General features: G+C 39.6%; 2 protein-coding genes across 2 annotated transcripts in view; one reads left to right on the top strand and one right to left on the bottom strand.

Annotated features, from left to right (window-relative positions):
• LOC138736675 (trifunctional enzyme subunit alpha, mitochondrial-like) overlaps window positions 1–9768 on the top strand; it is an 85158-nt gene extending 75390 nt beyond the window's left edge. The window contains exons 20-21 of the mRNA XM_069886563.1: window positions 3447–3592; window positions 8563–9768. Coding sequence (XP_069742664.1) covers window positions 3447–3592; window positions 8563–8708 — 292 coding nt within the window. The 3' untranslated portion in view covers window positions 8709–9768. The remainder of the gene's footprint in view (window positions 1–3446; window positions 3593–8562) is intronic.
• Window positions 9769–11068: 1300 nt separating this feature from the next.
• gareml (GRB2 associated, regulator of MAPK1-like) overlaps window positions 11069–21292 on the bottom strand; it is a 183292-nt gene continuing 173068 nt past the window's right edge. Inside the window, exons 6-7 of the mRNA XM_069886562.1 lie at window positions 15485–17473; window positions 11069–12344 (exon numbers count right to left, since the gene is read on the bottom strand). Of these exons, the coding sequence (XP_069742663.1) occupies window positions 16465–17473 (1009 nt within the window). The 3' untranslated portion in view covers window positions 11069–12344; window positions 15485–16464. The remainder of the gene's footprint in view (window positions 12345–15484; window positions 17474–21292) is intronic.

Genomic DNA, 21292 nt, shown 5'->3' with positions numbered 1-21292 from the left:
ACTGAGCATGGCAATGTATTGTTCAGAAATGTTGACCCTATGCAGAGGACTACTCACTCATGTATTTGGATATTAAGATTTTAAAAAGTAAAAAAAATGGTTTGCATTGTTATTAGTAACTTGTATTCCCTGAAAATGCTGCAAAATCTCTTACAATCATAAAATTATAAAATATTTCTTTAATTTTGTATTGGAGGCCATTCCTAGCCTTAATATCTGGAATTCTCTCCCAAATTGTTCCTCCTGCCAGAATAAAGATACTTATTAAAATCTGAATTTGACTTAATCAGCTGTCCCAATATATCCTGGCAAACCTTGAATATTTGTTTGATTATACCCTTATTATGTCCCCTGTAAAACAAATTACATTAATTCACATTGTAAATAATATTTGCTTTTTGGTCATTTTGCAATGGATAAGTTTAAAAGTAGATTAACTTTGTTTCAATACAATTGAATGCAGGTTTTGACTGTTTTACATGTGGGTGTTCAGCACAAGTTAAAGATTGTAAACCTGGAGGTAGCAACTTTTTTTCTATTTCAGTCATTTTGACCATGGAACATAGAGAACAGTTTCACTTAATGGTTCTAAATGTTTAGTCTCTGATAGCTTTGACAACAAGGGGTAAAGGATAACATTGAGTTGGAAGCGTTGTCTGCTTTGATCATATAAAATAATATATTTAAAGAAATTCAGCATATACTTTTGAGCAGAGTGCTTTCCTCAACAGCAATACTGTGTTGAGAACATCGAAACAAAGAGCTGGAGATGAAATATCCCCTCATGTATGTTTAAACATTCAATAAGATCACAGTTTTGATGATCTTGGCCTCAATAAACCTTGATTTTTCCATGGACCAAATTGTGGCTGGTAGACTAGTATGTGCAGCTCCTTGTATTTTCTTGGAATTCTTGTACCTCCAAACTGACAGAATCCAAGTGATGGACATGAGAAATTCCTGCTGTAAGGCATCTACCCTGTGAAGAAGTCTCAGTAGGTGCTTTCAAACTGCCTTGTAAAATGGGGTTGACCCGGCAATTTGACCAGTTAGCGCCCCACTCACAAGGCAGCTTGAAAGAGTCCGACCCGGTCAGCGTCATCCAAAGTCAACCAGGTCCCTGCCCTACCTCAGAGGTAGTCAGGAAACCCAGTTAAACTTACCCAGGATGTGTCGACCAGTGGCTTGAACAGCAAAATGGCAGTCCTGGTTACTCCTGTGACGTCAGCGCTTACGCAGGGAAACCCCAGCTGAAGTGTCTGCAGTGATCGGGGGGAGAGAAGAGGGGCCGCTGCCGCAGATTAGGAGGGTAGCACAATTGATGTGGGAAGGAGACTGACAGCTGGTGGGGTGAATGGGGGAGACTAGTTTCAGTGACGCTTCACTTACCACGTCATTGTGGGGGTGGGATCCCATTAAATTGCCGGGTTGATGATTTACTGGGGCTATACCCCCTCAGCTTAAAAGGTGCTGGAGATACCTTTGCCCCACTAATCGCACCTGGGTCCCAGGAGGGTTACCCGGGTGCTGCAGCTTAAAAATATCTCGTCAGACTTGCATATTTCAATCAGATCTCATCTTTCTCTTTCTTTAAATGCTAATGAGAATAGACCTAGTCTCCTCAGCCACTTATGAATAAGATGATCACTTCATCCCAGCAATCAACATAGTGATCGTGCAATTGTTTAACCAATGCATGTATATCTTTAAATAGAAGATCAAAACTTTCTTGTGTGGTGTCTCTCATTCTGGGCACAGTGGAGTGTAGTTGTACAGAGATCTGGGGATGCAGATACATAATTCCCTGGACAGTGTAACAAGATTTACCTTTTTAATTAATATTATATTGCCTTTCTAATTTACAATATTTTCATGAGAATGCTCTCTGCTGCAACATTCCATAGATTTTCTCTATGAAACAATATTGTTCTGAAACAATAATGTCTACCTACAAAACTCAGTATAGTGGTACATCTGCCAAATTTTTGGCCACTTGCTTATTGTAGAGGTTAAAATGTGCTTCATACTCACCACTTGTTTGTTTGTGGCTTTTAACCTATTTTTATGCTGTCTCCTAGCAACATCTTTGCTTCAGGATCATAACTAATTTTCTCTGCTTGCTTGGGAGATGTTTTTAGAGTCATTTGTTCTGCAGAATGGATGGTAAAAGCTTCTTCTGGCCTTTTCTATGGATAGTTTAATAAACTTTGGGGAAACTCAACTTTAGTACAAATTTGTTTGAACGAGTCACGGTCAACAAGATTCTTTTAACATCCAAGCAACTATAATGGAAAGTAGTCACTCAATTAACTAGTTCTCTTTTGTAAAATCCTTTTTGTCCACCCTACATGTTTCCCTACCTATTTTTGAATCATCACAAATTGGGTTGCTGTGCTCTTGGTCCTTTCGTCTAAGGCATGATAGAATCAGTTTTACAGCAAAGAACCAGGCTCTTTGACCCCCACCTATCCATGTACCTTTCTAAGTGTCTTTTACACATTACAATTGTACCTGCCTCTACCGCTTCCTTTGGCAGCTCATTACATAATCCATCTGTGCCCCTCGAGTCCATTTCAAATCTTTTGCTCTCTCTTTAAATTAATGCACTTTACTTTTAGACCAACCTACCCAATGACTATTTTACCGGTGCAGCTCATGATTTTATGAGGTCCTCCTTCAGCCTCTTATGCTCTATGGAGAAACATTCCAGAATATCTGCACTCTTCTACAATTTAATCCTTCCAATCCACAAAAACATTCTCATGGATTATTTCTGCACCTTTAATGATACAGGTATATTATTCCTAATATAGTTAAACTGTATGACCAAATTGGACATAATATTTCTAAGTGTGGTTGCATCAGCCTCTTGTCACATGACATACCAGCTCCTGTACTTGGTTCCCTGACTAATAAAGGCAAGCACATGTCAGGTGCTTTCTTTATCACCCTTTCTACCTGTGTCACCACTTTCATGGAACTATGTGGTTGTACCCCAAAATCTCCATGTTCTCTAACACTTTTCAGGGCTCTGACGTTTTCTCAGCAAATGGTACTTTAACACGGACTCTAAGTACTTCAGGCCCAAACACCATTTCCAGTGGCCATTCTTCTCTTTTAGTAGACCATTGTTCATCCATCCCAATTTTGCCCTCTATTATGAGCTCTTGGCTTGTGCAGTAACCACTTTTATGGTACCTGATTGTCTTTAGAAATAAAAGTGTACAATAATTATTTGTCCTTTAAATTAGCATTCAAAACAAACTCCGAAAATATTCCCATTTGTAAAATAGTATTTGCTCTGCTCAATTTTTGTTTAATTTTGGAAATGCCTTCCCATACCTTTCTTAACAATGTATTCCAACTATTTCCTATGTTAGACTAATTTACCAATAGGGTTTTTACTTTGCAAAGAAATTTATTCATTTTCTTTTCCCTCTCTCTAGTGCAACAGATGAAGATATTCAAATGCGTTTGGTGTCGAGATTTGTGAATGAGGCGGTAATATGCCTTCAAGAAGGAATACTAGCCAACCCAATTGAGGGAGATATTGGGGCTGTTTTTGGCCTAGGGTTCCCACCGTGCCTTGGAGGTAAAATGTTAATAATATTTTTTAAATGTGATTGTTGTTTACTTAGCAATGAAAGTTCTAGAACAGAATGCAATCAAATTTGTCCTTTGGACTACGTGCAGACTGGAGGTTGTTTACTTTGTTTTAATGGAAAATTTATTGGAATTTTGACTCTTAGTTACCAGCTACTGTGGAATGAACAGTTTAGCATGTAATTTCCATTGTAAACAACTGATAACAAGGTGGTGAAACACAGGAACTGCAGATGCTGCAATCGAGCAATTAATGAAAAGTTAGAGGAAATCAGTAAGCATCATCCATGAAGAGAAATAGATAGTCCAGGTTTTGGGTCTTAATCTTAAAAGTTGACTATCCATTTCTCTCCATGGATGATGCCTGATCTGCTGAGTCCCTCCAGAATCTAATTGGAAACAAGGCTCAGAAAGGAAGAGAGAAGAAAAAGTGATCTGTAGTGATAGGGGATTCAATAGTTTGGAAAACAGATAAGTAGTACTGTGCATGAGATCAAGACTCCCGGATGGTACGTTGCCTCTCAGGTATGAGGGTCCAGGGTGCCTCGGATCGAGTTCACAGCAGTCTCAAGAGGGAGGGTGAGCAGCCACTTGTCATGGTCCATGTGAGAACAAGTGACGTGGGTGACAAGGGTGATGAGGTCCTGCAAAGAGAGTGCAGATAGTTAGGTGCAAAGGTAAAGGTCAAGACCTCCAGGTTGTAATCTCAGGATTTCTACCCATGCACTCAAAATTAGAAATAGAAGGATTATGAAGCTGAGTACATGGCTAAGAGATGGTGTGGAAGGAAGGGCTTCAGATTTCTGGATCATTGTTCCAGGGAAGGTGGGACCTGCAAGGCGGTTTGTATCTGAACTGGAGGGGGAACAAATATCCTTGTAAGGTTTGCTAGTGCTGCTCTGGGGGTTTAAACTAGATATGCGGGTGATGGGAACCACAGATTGTGGAAAAAGATGATTTTACGCCTGCACACAAAGACAGGAATCAAAAGATTGTGCGTGGTGGAAATAATGTTCTGAAATGTTTCTTTTTCAATGCAAGGAACATTGTAGGAAAGGCAGATGAGCTTAGACTGGCATGTGGAATTGAAACATTGTGGTCTTCATGAAATTTGGTTGCAAGAGACGCAGCTCAATGCTGCAGGTTTCTGTTGTTTCAGATACAATATGTGTCTGTGTGTATAAAAATATGTATGTGTGTTAGCATATTTTTACGCTGACGATCGCAAACACTGTTTTGTTGGGTTATAGTTGTACAATCAGATAATAATAAACTTGAACTATAGAGGGTAAAGGAGGGTATTCTAAGAGATTGGATATATGAGTACTTGGATGGCAGGAATTGATTTAGGATAATCAATATGACTTTGTTAAACACAACCTTCGACTCTATCTTGTAGGGTATTATGAGGAGGTTAGCTGGAAAGTTGAAGGAGGAAAAGCAGTGGATGTTGTCTACATGGACTTTAGTTATGTCTTTGACAAGGTACAGGAAGGGAGATTGGTCAAGAAGGTTCAGTTGATTGGTTTTCAGGATGAGCTAGCAAATTGGATAGGACATTGACTTTGTGAGAGAAGCTAGAAAATGGTAGTGGATGATTGCCTATCTAACTGGAGGCTAGTAAATAGTGGTGACCTTCAGGGATCAGTGCTAGGTCCATTGTTGTTTATCATCCAGATATTTAACAGATGACAATGTGGTAAATTTGATCAGCAAAGTGGGCTTTCAAATCTTACAGAGAGATCTGGGCCAGCTGTAAAATATGAACTGCAAAATGCAGATAGAATTTAATGTAGATAAAAGTGAGGTGTTGCACTTTGGGAGGAATAACCAAAGTAGGACATGCACGGTGAACAGAGGGATCGAGGTACAGGAGTTGGGATGTTATGGTAATGTACAATACATTGGTGAGGCCAACTTTTGAATATTGTGTGGTTTTTTTTGTCACCTCACCACAGAAAAGATATCAAATAAGATTTGAAAGAGTGTTTAGAAGATTTAGAATATTATTGCCTGGACTTGAGCAAAGGTTTAACAACAGTGGAGTGAAACAAGAAAGGCTTTAGCTACTATTGTAGTTAAAATACAAAAATGTTGGAGGAACTCAGCAGGTCTCACAGCATCCATAGGAGGTAAAGATATATAAGCAACATTTCGGGCCTGAGCTCTTTGTCAAGGTGTGAGCAAAAAGCAGACAGGTGCCTGAATGAAAAGGCTGGGAGAGGAGGAGCACAGACCAATGGGAAAAAAGTGAGAATTGTGGGGGAGGGATGCAGCTCTTTGAATTCAGAGCTGGAGGAGAGAGATGGAGGTGGGGAAAAAGAGAGGGACGGGGAGGGAAATGGGCTAATGAAAACCAGAGAAGTCAATGTTCATGCCATCTGGTTGGAGGGTGTTCTCCTCCAATTTGCAGGTGCTCTCAGTCTGGCAGTACACAAAACCATGGACAGACATTTCAGCTTGGGAACGGGGCAGGGAATTGAAATGGGTTGCAACTGGGAGATCAACTGGGAGATCCCCACTACCGTGACGAACAGAGCAAAGGTGTTCAATGAAACAGTCTCCAAATCTGTGTCCTGTCTCTCCAATGTGCAGGAGGACACAGCAGGAGCACAGTATGCAGTAGATGACCCCTGCAAATTCACGTAAAATGTTGATTCATTGGAAGGACTATTTGGGACCCCAAATGGTGGTGAGGGAGGAAGTATGGGCACAAGTGTAGCATTTCCTGTGTTCACAGGGGTAGATGCTGAGGGGCCGATTTGTGGGAAGGGAGGAGCAGATGAGGGGAGTCATGGAGGGAGTGGTCTCTGCACAAAGCAGAGAGGAGAAGATGTGTCGGGTGATGGGATCACATCAAAGATCGCAGAAAAAAGGATGTGGAGTATGGTGGGGTGGTGAGGACAAGATGAATTCTGCATTTGTTACACCTGGGGGCAGAAGAGGCCAGGAAAGAGGTGCAGATGAGGGCCAAGTTCATCATGTAAGAGGGGAAGTCATATTTTTTGAAGGAGGAGGACATCTTGGATGATCTCTCGTGGAAGAAGTGACAGAGACGGAGGAATAGAGTGAAAGGAATGGAATCAAGGTAGTCAAGGTAGCTGTGGGACTTGGTAGAAAACATGTTCAACAAAAGGTAGGACTTCATTCCCTGGAGTGTAGATTAATGATTTGATAGAGATATAGATGCATGCAGGATTTTTCCATTGAGGTCAAGTGAGACAAGAACGAGAGGTCATGGGATAAAGGTGAAACGTTTAAAGGGAACATTAGGTCATTTGGGGAAAATTCTTCAAACAGAGTGAGAATGTGAATGAGCTGTCAACTGAAGTGATAAATGTGGGCTCAATTTTGACATTTAAGAAAAAAATTGGATACCTTGATGGAAGGGATATGGAGGGCTATGTTTGGGTACAGGTCAATGAGACGAGGCAGAATAATATTTGGCCACAAACTAGAAGGGCCTGTTACTGTGCTGCAGTGTTTTATAGTTCTGACCTGCTGCCTTTGTGACAAATTACCTACAGAAGGAATATTCAAGATTTTGTCTTGGGAAACAACATAAATGCTTCAAATACTATCTGACGTATTGGGGTTCCCTTGCACCTTGTGTATAGTCTGAGCTGTTTTTACATGGACAAGTGAAGACTATTCCTGCACTGATCTGGAAGATGTTGAGCTATTCAGATGTTGAAACTGGACTCATCTAGATAACAGCGTGCTCCATCAAGCTAATTTATAGATAATGGGAAAAGGCTTCAGAATGCACTTAATTTACATAGGATTCCCACTTATAATCAGATCTTGTAACCAAAACATTTATGCCATGTTTTCACTGATTTGGGTTGATTTCATTTCAGTTGGTCTCTTCAGTGCCATATTTGATGAAAGGTTTCCCAACTCACTGATATTTGGTTCTTTTACCAAAGAAATGAATGTTTGCTGCTGTAGTTAAATCTGACTTTTGTGGAGAATTAGGTTTTCAAGTGCTCATCAAATACTCTATTTTTATTATGAGTGTATATTTAGAATCACCTTATGCATTTTGGTTCAGATGCAGCAAATTTGCTCGGAGATTTCATAGTTGGAGAAAATCTAAATTTTAGTTTAAAATATTGCTGGCAAATGCTGTTGGGACTGTAACTTTTAATAAATTATGTGCATTATTATTATGAAAAAAAAAGTCAAATAAAAGGACTGGCAATTAAGTACAACAAATTCCACACCCGTACTACTAGAGTTACCAGTAAAATTGATTTTATCCTGATTTATTTCCATGGGGATCCTCCTCTCAACACATTGAGCTGCCCTGCCTAACTCCAGGAATTAAGTTGAGGCACTACCCTTCTCTCAGGAGCACAGTGAGAAAAACATTTTGGAAGAGGAGAAGTTAGGTAATGTCATTGGGAGGGAGAGATGTTAGAGAAGTCAAGCATCTCTCTCATCCAACTCCTTGCTCTTGAGCTGTGAAAATATCTAATTCAATCAAAATAAATATTGGCTTTATTCAGAGCTAAACCCTTGTACAAACTTATTTAGAAATTTTATTTGCAACATAGTAGAAGGCTATTCTGTCCATTGAAACCTTTAGCATCCAATTATCCTACTAACCTGTACTCTTTGGAGGGTGAAAGGATACCAGAGTACCCAGGGAAAACACACACAGGTCACGAGGAGGACATACAAATACCTTACAGGTAGCGCCAAATTCAAACTTGAGTCGCCGGCACTAACTGTGATGGGTCAAAGGAAATCTGGGGTATACAAGATGAGAATGATATAGCAAGGGTTACGAAAGTTGTAAGAATTTCAAATTGTTCTTGTAGACAAAAGCGTTTTGTATTACACCATTCAATAAATTATCAATTATTTTGTTAAACAGTAATAGGATAAAGTCACTTACCAGCCCTGATATTATGCAGAATGGAATTAATTTTTATGGACTTTCATTTTCTTTAGGTCCTTTCAAATTTTTAGATTATTATGGAGCAAGCACTCTGGTTGACAAGCTGTTGAAATATGAAAATGTTTACGGTGCTGAGTTCAAACCTTGCCAGATGCTGCTGGACTACGCCAAGGACAAAAGCAAGAAATTCCATCTCTAAAAAGAAATGTCTACTTTTATTTACATAACAAAATTAAAGCAATAAAAATGTACATAATTGATGAATGTGACCACTTTTAAACAGTTGCAATCAGGCTTCGCTTCTACGTGATATAGTTTCATCTGAACAATTTGATATTTTTAATATTAAATAACATGCAGTCTAATCACACTAAATCCTGGATATTTCAGTCAGTTATGATTATTAGTGTCTTCAATTATGATTTACTCGGTGTCACATCTATATATTGTATATTGCTGTTCAATTTTGCTCTTCGTTTTTGAACATTTTTTCCCCACAGTTAATTGTGGAGTCTAGTCAGTTTGTGTCATATTTGTCTACTTTTAAGGTAGCAACAAAGCCATTCCAATGCAATGTTTTAACCATATATTTTTTTTAAAAAACAATAGTTTTGCCCCTTCGTAACCTATGGCATAGTCATATTTAGAATCCACATCTCAGGTTGGTGAACCAATGTGAAAGTCTTAATAGATGATCATTAACTTACCAGCCCAGAAATATTCCAGTTTGGCAAGCAAATTTATACTGTTTGAATTTAAAATACAAATAGTTAATTTAAGTATGCATTTGCTAGATTTACACAGATCAGGAAAGCTGCAAATGTTTGCATTTCCTAACTATTCTTTATTTCAAGAAGTGGATCCAATACCCTGCCAATGACCTAATCAATCACTCCAAATCCAAGATCTAATTATAAACCCCTGTTTTACAATAGGTGTGGTCAACACTAAGAAGAAAAGGTAAAAAATACCAGAGTCAAGATTCCTGGAACCTGTATGAGATTGTTCTGATTCAGCAATGTTAAATTCGCCTGTGGACATTTTCCAGACCAATGCATGAACAAGATATCTTTCCAAATAAATGCCAATTCCCTCAACTAAAACATGCACGGTAATTCAAAATGGTACTGAATGTAACATTTAAATTGTGTCAGATGGGGTTGATGCCTTTTTTCTTTCCACAAGAAATGTTGACCCATATCAGAAAAATCCCAATGCTGGCCTTCATTTATATGGTTATAATAAAAGGTTTTCCACCACATTCGTTTTAAAAAATAAAGTAATTTTATTTACCTTTTTATAGCTTAGCTAACCTATTACAAACTACAGTAGCTGAAGATGCTCTTTCCTATTAAAGTTAATTTTTGGAATTTCTTGTATTCAGAAAAACCTGTTGTGCTTTTTAATTGTTGGGCATCATTTCCCTGATAATTCTCCTGAAAATGTTTTCAAGTTTTAAAAAATTCCATTGACTACATTCTTGATTATCAAAACTGAAAATCCAAAAACTAATTATATTTTAAGGCTTTAAATTAGTGGGGTTATACATGGAGTACTTAAATCACATTTTGGTTCTCTTCCCACTTTATCTTACTGTTAGAATTACTTTTAAGCAACTCATTGACTTCTACCTCCCATAAAACAGTCAAACACCTTTTGTATTATATCCATTGCAAAATCTGTGTAGCCTTTATCAAGCAAGATTGGGCTTACCTCAAGCACAAATTCCAGCCTCTCCCGAACATCCTAAAGTGCAGGGACTACCTTCCCAACTGCCTTTTCTCCACTATTCCAAAAAATCACGGTGGGCAAACAGACACCAAGGGCAAATAAACCTGCTTGTTACCATGAGATACATTGCTTTAAATGTTCAGTATGATAGAGAAGGGAGAGGAAGCAGATTAGTTTAACTTGTTGGAAGAGAGGAAGGTGAAGGAAATCTTCAATCAAGGGGTTGTTGGAAACTATTCTACCTTCACAAGTTGTCCACAGTTCAGTGTAGGAATTCTCGATAAAACCTACCTTGTGGCCCAATTATATTTACAAGTGCAGAGCTTGAAACAATTTGTACATCCTTCTTATAACTAAGTTGGCTGTCAACTTTGAAGATATGTCTCCTTCCTAGCTGAAGTTTGAAATATTTACAACATCTTCCAGGTACTGTAATACTTTTGTCATTAAGGTTAGGACATCTTTTCTAAGAGCAGAACGTGGCTTCTCCAGAACTTCAAGCACGCGTGCCAATACCACAGGATATTGTGATTGCTCGTACATCCGTACATTACATGAAGAATACCACATATACTGTAACAGGAGTGAATATGATTGTATGTTTAGAGAACACCATGATCATGGTTTATACCATGGTACACCCATGACCCAGTTAGACCATGAGTAAATTCAATAATTTCACTGCCTGAACTCTGGAGAGAGACCCAGCAGTGTGAATCTCAAGCTTTGTGATGATCTGGTTCATGTTACACAGCCCTGCGAGTATTGTTAGGTCTGCTTTGTTCATGAATGAGTGAGACAAACACCAGGCTGAGTCGAAATCAGGGTTCTTTGTTCTTTATTACCGGATTGTAACACTTGCGACCAACCAGGTTAGTCGGAGAATGCATTCTGCCGTTATCAGCAAAATGGTGATTTTTTTATACCCTTGGATATGTGCTTAGAACATCATCATATCATTACTTGTCCAATGACTAAAACTGTTGCTATCCTTTCCCTGCTAGCTTCCTGCCTCTCAATCCATCAATGTCTCTCTTATCTTGTAAGTACAAGGATGCATTCACATCTTGTTACTGCCCCGTACATTCCCATCTCATGATGTTTTACCTAACAGGAGTACAAGGACACCTCCCCTTCTTGTTACACCCTTGTACAGGGTAACTCCCTACACATTCCCATCTCATGATGTTTTACCTTACAGTATGAAGCCACCAGCTGTATAGACCACAGTTATGGAGGATGAGGGGAAGCTACATAACTGCTGATTTCTGGCTGGAATTAAAAAAATAGAAAATACTGTAAATGCAGCAGGCCAGGCAGCATCTGTAGAAAGAGAAACAGCGGGCCTTCAACTTGAAACGTTATCTGTTTTTAGCATCTTACTGTCATCCTACCACTGATTCCACAGGTTCTTCTTGATCAAAGTAAAACTAAATTAACATTAATTTGTGAATCAAAGCCCTTTAAATATCATATGTCTTACAACCACTCTTGTACATTTCCTGAGTCCCCAGGTTCTATTTGCCTTTACCAACAGAAAATTGCAGGTGAGGTGGGGTAGCATGGTGACCAGCAGAGCACTTTCAGTGGAGGAGATTGCTGGGGTGCTTGCAAAAAGATCTCGAGCTGATCTGAGCTTAAACGATCCAATTTTGGTTTGCACCCCTCATTGAGCAGCAATAATCAAGGGTAGGTAGACACAACAGTGTGAGTAACAGTACCTGGATCACAAATGCTGAGGGCAGCATATTTGTCCTTGGTTGAACAGCACCCATGGGGTTCTGCTTCAATGACCCTGTTGACGTTTTGGAGAAAATTGCTGCACTCCTTTGACCGCTAGTCCACAGCCATTATGGCAATGATCCGAGTGGGTTCTCCACATGCTGCAATACATGCCGAAGCATAAGCCAATAGGCATTACAGTTTGGAAGCCACTTGTACCCAGTAATTCACTGTGTCTTGGTCCTGCATCTAAGCTCATCTTAGCATGTGAAATATCTGAGTTGTTAGTTTTGAGTATCAATTGGTTGGTGTGTGTCTTCATCCTTATTCTTTTTCCAATTTTTTTTTTACTTTTACCAGGCTGGGTTACATTCTTGGTAAGCTGAAATAAGAAAAGCATAATGTTAAGGCTGTAATGAGAGAATGGAAACAGAAAAATTAGAGTTCGATGCTTACACCATCTGCATCTTGTAAATCAAAAGATAGCATTTGTGCGTAGTAGGATTGAAGATTACCAGCAAAGAAATCATCTCCAATAATCCAGCTACTATAATTCTTTGTGACATTCTCTGCCACAAAGCTCATTGTTTCCTCCTGCAAAAGAGATGGAAGTGTGTTCATGCAAAAGTTGAATGATTTATTTACCAGGATTGGATAGCTGGTAGCATATGTACACATTAAACTGTTGGATGTAAACTTGGAGACAGCAGATGTGATGCTGCTTTTGAATGTTCGGTCCCTGTCCAGTTTGCTAGTATTAATCGGAGGGCAAATTATTAGTTGAGCCTACAAGGAGTTTGGTAGTGCAATTGGTTGGAGATGGCATTTGTTAGTACTGACTATGTGAATATTTCTATTTAATTTTATGTGGCAATGCTCTGGCTTAACATTGAGCATTCGCCTTCTTCCAAAATCTTAACATGGAGAAGGTCTCTTGCTCTCCAATGCACTGGACAACAGCAATCCTGTTCTCCATGACATTGTCTGTCATCATCTAAAGTAAACCCTTAAGCTTCACATATTTAACCAGTGCATTCATGAATTTACAATTGGTACAGTATTCCTCTCCCACCACACATATGTCGTTATCTTTTTAGCCCTTAATATAGCTTCAGAGAACTTCCAAGTTATCAGGTTTTTTTGGCTGACAAGGAAATCAATACAATGAATTTAAGCCTCTGGGTGATCTGAGAGATTTCCCCTATTGTTTAAGCAAGGTAATACAAAGCACAACACCCGCTATTCTGCTGCCACCTGTGTCCACATAACCTACTGCCTTGAAAGAATTCAGGGCAAATGTCTGAGCAAATAATTCTGTCAACTTTGCAAAATTATCCAGACTCAGAAGGGAATGAATGGTGTTCACACCCATTTCTGGGATACATCTGTGAAGTTTAAGGGTTCACTTTACCATTTTAAAAAACAAGGTGTCAATGCTGCTTGTGCAGACCCAGGAAAAGCAGAGACACAGCACTCCCCCACAGGGCCCTGCTGCCCAGTCCTATTGCCAGTGGCTTCGTACAGGATTTAAACGGCCTATTGATGGAGCCAACAGTGCGGTCTGGGGCCAAGATAGTGCCACCTGTGTTCAGCAGCGGCCTCAAGGGGATGCAAACTCCTGGAATCAGATGACTGGCGCAGGGCACCAGCAATGGGGAGAACATCCCCCTCCCCTGTTGAGGAGAAGCAGAGATGACCCTAAAGACGGTGACCAGCAAAGGGCTTTGTGACTGAAGGATGCAGACAGGCAGCATGCTAATGACGACATGTGGGCAGGAACCTAATTGGGCTGCGGGCTGCTGGAGACTGTCTCAAGAGAATTAGGGTATTGGAGCTGAAGATTTCCTCATTGCGTCAGGTGTGGGTCTGGGTTTGGGTTGGAGATGGTTTGAACTAAACTGGAGTGTTGTGTGACTGCAGGAGCACTAGAGGAGAATCCACAGACACTCAGTGACTCTGGGGGATTCTCTTTTGCTTCTCTTTCTCTACAACTGGGACCAGGTAATACTAATGCCATTGGTGAATCTTTGCCTTACATAATACATTTCTGTCTTATTACATAACAATAAATAGTATCGGATCTGTTGCTCATTTAAATGCAAGATTGGTTTTCAACAGTGCAAAATTAGACCCTCTGCTCATGAACTAAAGCAATCAAGTTTCACTGTTTGATTGCTGAAATTAACATAATGAATAAATAGTAGGTGTTGTGGTGGTATACCACCAGCCTACTGCAGGGGGAAACCTCTGTACTTCCAGGTGTGTAAGGGGACAGGACAACACCTGGCCAGCTGTCAATCAGTCGGCCTGAATGGATCAAGCCCTACCCGGTCGGGTGTCAATCATCCTCCAGGATTATAAGCCTGTGCCGGCCTCACACTGAGTTGCTGCAGCTACAGCCAGCCTGGCTCTGGAGGGTTTTTGTGGATTAAAGCCTGTTGTTCAGTCTTTACCTTGTGTGTGTCTGATTCTGTCTAACAGCGCACCACGGGTGTCCAATATACAGATTGCAAGTCATTGGGTTAATTTGGACCACAATCCCCATGCCTGTGTTCTGGGCTTACCCAATTACTGCCAGCTTCCTTTATAAACTGATTTTTAGAGCAACAAAACATGGGATTTGTGTCAAAAGTATCGCCGTCCAAATTACCCCCTCAAACTAAGCCAATACTTCCCCAGCAAGACCATGAAAAAACATAGAAGGGTATAAGCTATTCACCCTGATTCAGAGAAACAAATCACAGATACAAGTATTTCTACAAGTAAAACAAATCTGTGCAAATAGAAAGATCCAGACACTAAAACAGCAAAATTATGCATCCTTTTTGTCATGTATTATGTGTACAGATTAAATTGTGCACAAATGACTGTACAATTATTATTCACCTTCATTGTTAAAAATTTCAACATGAACATCTACAATGAGAAAATTTGCTTGTCCTTAAATATACAGAAATTTCCCCAAAAATTAGTTGGAAAAAAAATCAAAGCCATTCAAAGATATAATTAAGAGTTGTCTTCTACAAATAAGAGACTTAAGACAGTAGTAATTAATAAGATACATTTTTAGACAAAATTACTGACTTAAACAATATACTAAATTATAGGTGTGTGCACTACAGTAAAGGGCAACTGCATTTTTCCTCATAGATATGTGCTTTTTTTTAAAAAACCTTCTAGCTTTCAATAATAACATGCTGCACAAGACCTACTTTACCAACTATAATTATTTTCCTGGGCTTTCTATTTTTGTTTGGTTAGGGAGGGATTCTGGCATCCACAAATGCAGAAAAAATTTCTAGGTAACACAAAATCTTTCTTTAATAGAATCCCACAGTTTTATTAGTACATTCTGTATATGTTAGAAGGTATTTATCCACCTTTGATCTAATTCATCCTTAGTAACACAAACAGTAGCAGTTAACTGATTACATATAAATGGAATTTAAATTGTAGGCCCTTTCAGGTGGACCCTCTGCCTTGAGGCCGGCAGCAGGAGCGGATTTTAAACTGCTAACTCACCTTTCAGGTGGCAGCCCTAAAAGGCTGCTTGCAGCGTTACCTGGTCCACCAGAAAGGACCTTTTCAACCAGAGGCACCTTGGAATGCCCTCTGGAGCCCATGGAAGATGGCCGACTGGAGCCGTAGCTCCGCCCACCATCATGATCTCAATTGAAGCGTGCTGAAGCAGAAGGGCACTGGAATATGGCAGACCCGGAGCAGGCAAGGCAAATGCATATCATGTTTCTCAGTATTCAGTCTGAGATATGCCAAATCCTCGGTAAGGCCATTAATGCTTTTGAAACTCTGATCTCCTCCATGAGGTCTGACAATCATATCATAGGTGTTTTAAAATATGTGCTACTGTGTGTCAGGCTGACAATGTCACTGCAACGTCATCAGCCCATCCCTAAGCAGCCAGTTACAGCAGCAGCACATTCAGGTGCATTGCGGAGCCTGGCGCTCTGCCGATTGTCCCTCCCGAAGGAGGGTTGGCATCGGCACCTTGGAGGCACTCTTGGCACATTCAGGTGAGTATGTCTTCAGCCGCAAGGGGGGAGATTCTACGGCTTTACAAGGGGGTGTTGAGGCCACCTGAAAAGGCCTTGTGTTTCAGCATTCCACTGTTGAAGCACTTTGTGAAAACAGACAGTTTGAATGGACAGAGGCCGAAGCTTCCATAACCTGAAGACTACTCTAGCTCCAACAAAGCAGCATTAACTGCAGATCAACAATAATTTAACTCTTTAACTCCTATTTGTATTTGCTACATTTGGCAGTTAGTACTTTTGACAATTTGAAGGGAAAGCATAGTAAACTATACTGTCAGCAGTAATATATACTATTTGATAACATGTACTTCACTCTATACTACATAAACCACCATCAAATATTTTGGATCTCATTAAACTTCAGGAAGTGCTGTTCAAAGTCTTTCAAGTTATCAGAATGCTCTTCTACAAGTTAAAGAGTTAAACCTAAACACACAATAAGGAATTAGGTTAAATCTTAGGTCTCCAGCCTTTGATAAACTGCATGATCTTTTTCACTTGTAGTTTTGTGAGTTTAAAATCATCAGAGAGAATCTCCTCAGTCAGCTGAACAAAAATATTTCCATCAATGCGTTCACGAACAAAGAATGTCACCACATCCTCTGAGAGGCCGATGAATCTTAAGCATTTGGAGACCTCCTCCATAGAAAGAGTAGATAAGTCGGATGGTGGGTGCCAGTACAAGTCACTACCATTTAATCTGGGCATACTTGATGTATTAGATGAAGGAAGGGAGACAGCAATCTCTGCATTATTCCGAGATGATCCTGGAGGCACTTCTATAACACCTTGTGTGAGATAGACCCTTGTGACACCATCCTCAGCCCCTCTCACAACTGTGGGAGAAAGAGAAGCTGTACTTCGGATGATGATGTCTGAATCACAAACCTTTGGCGGTCGAGGTGGTGGGACAGGACAAGATATGCTCTCAGCCTGGTTGTACAATGAATCCTGTACACAGTGTCTATACTCCTGATTATACCTTGCATCTCCAGAGGCTGAATCAGGAGAAGTGCGTCGGCTGATGGTAAGGTCAATTGAATCAAAGTGCTCTGATGTAGCAGATGGAGACTTGTAATGGTCAGAAGATTCTAACCACTCAGTTGTTGATAAACTAGATGAGTAGGGAGAGTTTGCAAATGGATTCAATGCCCCGAAAGGAGCAAAACGTTTCTGAGAACTCGGTGGCTTCAATCGAGGACAACTATAGTAACTTCTGAAGGCGGTATCTCCAGATAATTTTGGTGTGGATCTCCCACTGATAACACTTTGAATGCTGTCTGAATATCCCCACGGATCGGACCAGGAACTCTGCACATTCTGGATATTTGATGAATTATTCCCTGACAATGGACGATTAGAAGAATCTGTAGCCTTGCAGTCGCCCCATGTGCATGGATAACAGTACAAGGAATACGAATCTGGGGATGGTGAGCAGCTGCCACTGCGGGTTCCAGAACTGAAAGCACAAGGAAATAAATGAAGGATATACTGGAGACATGGCTTGTGAATATGCATATTCATCTTACAAAACAACATTCATTCCAACATTGAAATAGATCATGAATCACAGTGATCAGATCAGCCATGATCTTATTGAATGGCGGAGCAGGCTCGATGGGGCGGATGGCCTACTCCTGCTCCTCTTTCTTATGTACAAAGAAAAATAAGCATGAGCACAATGAATGACAGATGGTGCCACAGATTTTGATAAAAGTTCATGAATTCTAGATCAATCCCAGTTTTATGTAATGACTCTCAAGAAGGCATTACTTAAATTAACATAAAATGTGGCATTCTACTTTTTATGTCCATCTGATTGTGCACTAAATGAATACCCTAATGTGTCAAAATTTGTTATTTTGAAAATGCAGTAACAACTCAAAAGTGCTGATGGAGGACATCTTATGAATGTGCTTTGATATTTTAGACTTTTTCTTGCCAAGAATGTATATACTTCCAAGGTGGTCATGAGAAAGAAAGAAGGCATCAGGGACCTTGTGAAAAATATGGATAGCTGATAAAAAACTAAAGTTTGCAAAATAATCAGAATGAATCAGTAAGGGTGTATTCAATGTGAAAATAGAGACAAAGAGAGGAGGGAAATTAATATTAGCTTGAGAAAAGAGAAAAGAAAAATTGAACTCATTTTTAAAATCTCTGAAAATGATTCATGCACTGAAGTAAGTGGACAGAAAACCTGTGTCAATTAACCAAATGTTTCTAGGCTATTTTTATTTCCAATTTTTAGTATGTGCAGTTTTTTTGATCACCTTTCTAATTTGTTTGCCTTCTAGAGTGGAGGAAGCAGCCAATATTAAAAGGTAATCAGAAATATCATGTTCTTTAAAAAAAGTTATCAACATATTTGATTTTAAGACAACTCTCCATAGCAAGTTCAAAGGCTAGGTACTGTACAACAACGTTATGACAATCAAATGAATGTTAACATGAAGTATTGTACATGGAAAGGATGGCCAAACTTGCTTAATGCAAGAACCACATATGATAAACTTCAGATGTTTGGGAGCTACTAGACATGAAAAAATGTTAGATACATGTTTTTACTCTTACATGCACACATTTTGTTACAAAAATTAATAAAAAATATTAAGAAATACATGTATGTAATAATATTTATTTATGTATCCAGTTTGTAAACTGCTAATTTGTGTTAGTTTCAATAATCAAAAAGTGCACATATTCATGTAATGGACTAATATTGTGGACCAATTTTAGGATAAAATTTAGGGGTTTGACTGTTACATGCATACTACTTTTGATCATGGTACTGTGCTATTAGAAATGTCAGGAACTCGGGTGGGCAGGCAGCTTGGACCTAGGCAAGAGTCCCTGGTCGGGGTATTGAGCACTTCAGTGGGTGGGCCGCTGGGGTGACGGGAGCAATGGCAGGCAGGCAACCTGGTCTTAGGCAAGAGACAGTGATCAGGGCATTGGGAACTCCAGATGGCATGCGGCCGGGGCCTGAGCAAGTGATGGCGGTCGTGGCATCGGGAGCTCAGATGGGCAGGCGGCTAAGGCCAAAAATATGGGGGGAGGGGGTCAACTTTTACATGCCTTATATACGATGTACATATCAAATATAGTCCATCGCAAGCCACACCCCTTGTGAGCACTGGCATGTATAATTCCTGTCTCAGCCAACATATTTCTGCAAGCCACACGTTACATGCAAAAGAGCTGCATGTGGCTCATGCCCCACAGTTTGGCCATCCCTGGTATTATGAAGTGTTGTACACAAGATATCAACCCTTTCTCATCACGTTGCTGGTAATTATGGCAGGGTCATTAATGCATTATTTGTCAAAAAAATTCCAGCTCAATTTTGAAATCATAAATCAATAAGCAATAGGGAATTTGATTGCAATATTAACTCTATTGACTAGTTTTAACCACATAGTTAATCGGCTTTATTCAAATCTTTAGCTCTCAAGTTTGTATTTTTGTAAGAATATTATTTTTAAAGCAGTAACCAGTACATTCTGGAATCGTTTGCAAACTGTGCTTTTCCCACATTTCACTGTGCAATCTCAACAAATCTTTAGCATATATTCATGAGATTTTTGACTTTACATGTTGTCTGTCTGTTGCTTTGTCACAGATACATTATAGTTGACTACTATCTCTTTTAGACTTGTTAACCATAAAATTCTGTATTATGTTAACAGTTGTCTTTTTTGTTGAAAAATATATTCCATTTATTAGGATCAGGTGGTAAATATCCCACAGTGAAAACAATGACAGTAATTGCCAGATTCGAAAGGTCCATAGGCAACCGGAGAAAGTATCTGTCATATTAAAGCACTCATAAGAAATAATTAATGTACATAACAGGAAGCACAACTGCAGAATAGACAAGTCTGAAGCTTTTTAAAATTGAATTTGTAATGTTAAGGAGAGCCCATTTGTCATTAAATTGGCCATTTATATTAGCATCATCTGACCTGAATGCACTTTGCAATGTGCTAAGTGACTGTAACTTAGTACAGTAAAAAAAATTCTCTGTAAGAGACTTGTTCTTATTTGCTACTAAGACCCTTTATATTGTAAATGCATCATGTACATATAATGGAACACAAACAGGATAGGATTCCACAGAAACATTCCAATAATTAATTCTTTCAGACATTTAAAGCAGCACAAATAAGAGGGCTTGAGTTGTTGGAATTTCTTTAACTTGTTATATAACCATAACAGCACAGAAACAGGCCAGTTCAGCCCTTCAAGTCCATGCCAAACACTGTTTCCCACCTAGTCCCAATGACCTGCTCCCAACCCATAACCTTTAATATTCCTCTCGCCCATATACCACATCTACCACTTCAGCTAGAAGCTCATTCCACACTCCCACCACCCTCTGAGTGATGAAATTCCCCTCATGTTTCCCCAATACTTTTCCTCCTTCAATCTCAATCCATGTCCTCTTGCTTGAATCTCCCCCACTCTCAATGGGAAAATCCTATCCACATTTATTCTATCTGTCCCTCTCATAATTTTAAATACCTCTATCAAATCACCCCTCAATCTTATATGCTCCAGGGAGTTAACTCTCAGCCTGTTTAACCTTTCCCTATCATTCAAACCCTGAAACCCAGGCAACATTCTGTAAATCTCCTCTGCACTCTCCATTTTGTTGATATCCTTCCTATAATTCGGCGACCAAAACTGCACACAATATTCCAACTATGGCCTCACCAATGCCTTATACAACTTTAACATGGCATCCCAACTCCTGTACTCAATACTTTGTTTATGAAGGCCAACATACCAAAAGCTTTCTTCACCACTCTATCTACATGTGACTCCACTCTCAGTGAATTATGTACCAGAATTCCTAAATCCCTTTGTTCTACTGAACTCCTCAATTGTCCACCATTTAACGAGTATGACCTTTGCTGATTAGTCCATCCAAAATGTAGCATCTCACACTTAACAGTCATAAACTCCATCTGCCAATTTTCAGCCCACTCTACTAACCAGTCTATGTCCCACTGCAAGCTTTGAAAACCTTGCTCGCTGTCCACAATGCCACCAATTTTAGTATCATCTGTATACTTACTAATCCAATTTACCACACTATCATCCAGATCCTTAATATATATGACAAACAACAATGGACACAGTACCAATCCCTGGGGCATTCCAGTAGTCACAAGCCTCCAATTTGACAAACAATTTTGCACCTCTACTCTCTGGCATCTCCCATCAAACCACTGCTAAGTTCATTTCACTACTTCAACATTAATACTTAATAATT

This window comes from Narcine bancroftii, chromosome 6 (genome assembly GCF_036971445.1).
Source record: "Narcine bancroftii isolate sNarBan1 chromosome 6, sNarBan1.hap1, whole genome shotgun sequence".
NCBI lineage: Eukaryota > Metazoa > Chordata > Chondrichthyes > Torpediniformes > Narcinidae > Narcine > Narcine bancroftii.
Note: the sequence above shows the minus strand (reverse complement) of the source record. Positions and strands in the feature narration are given on the sequence as shown.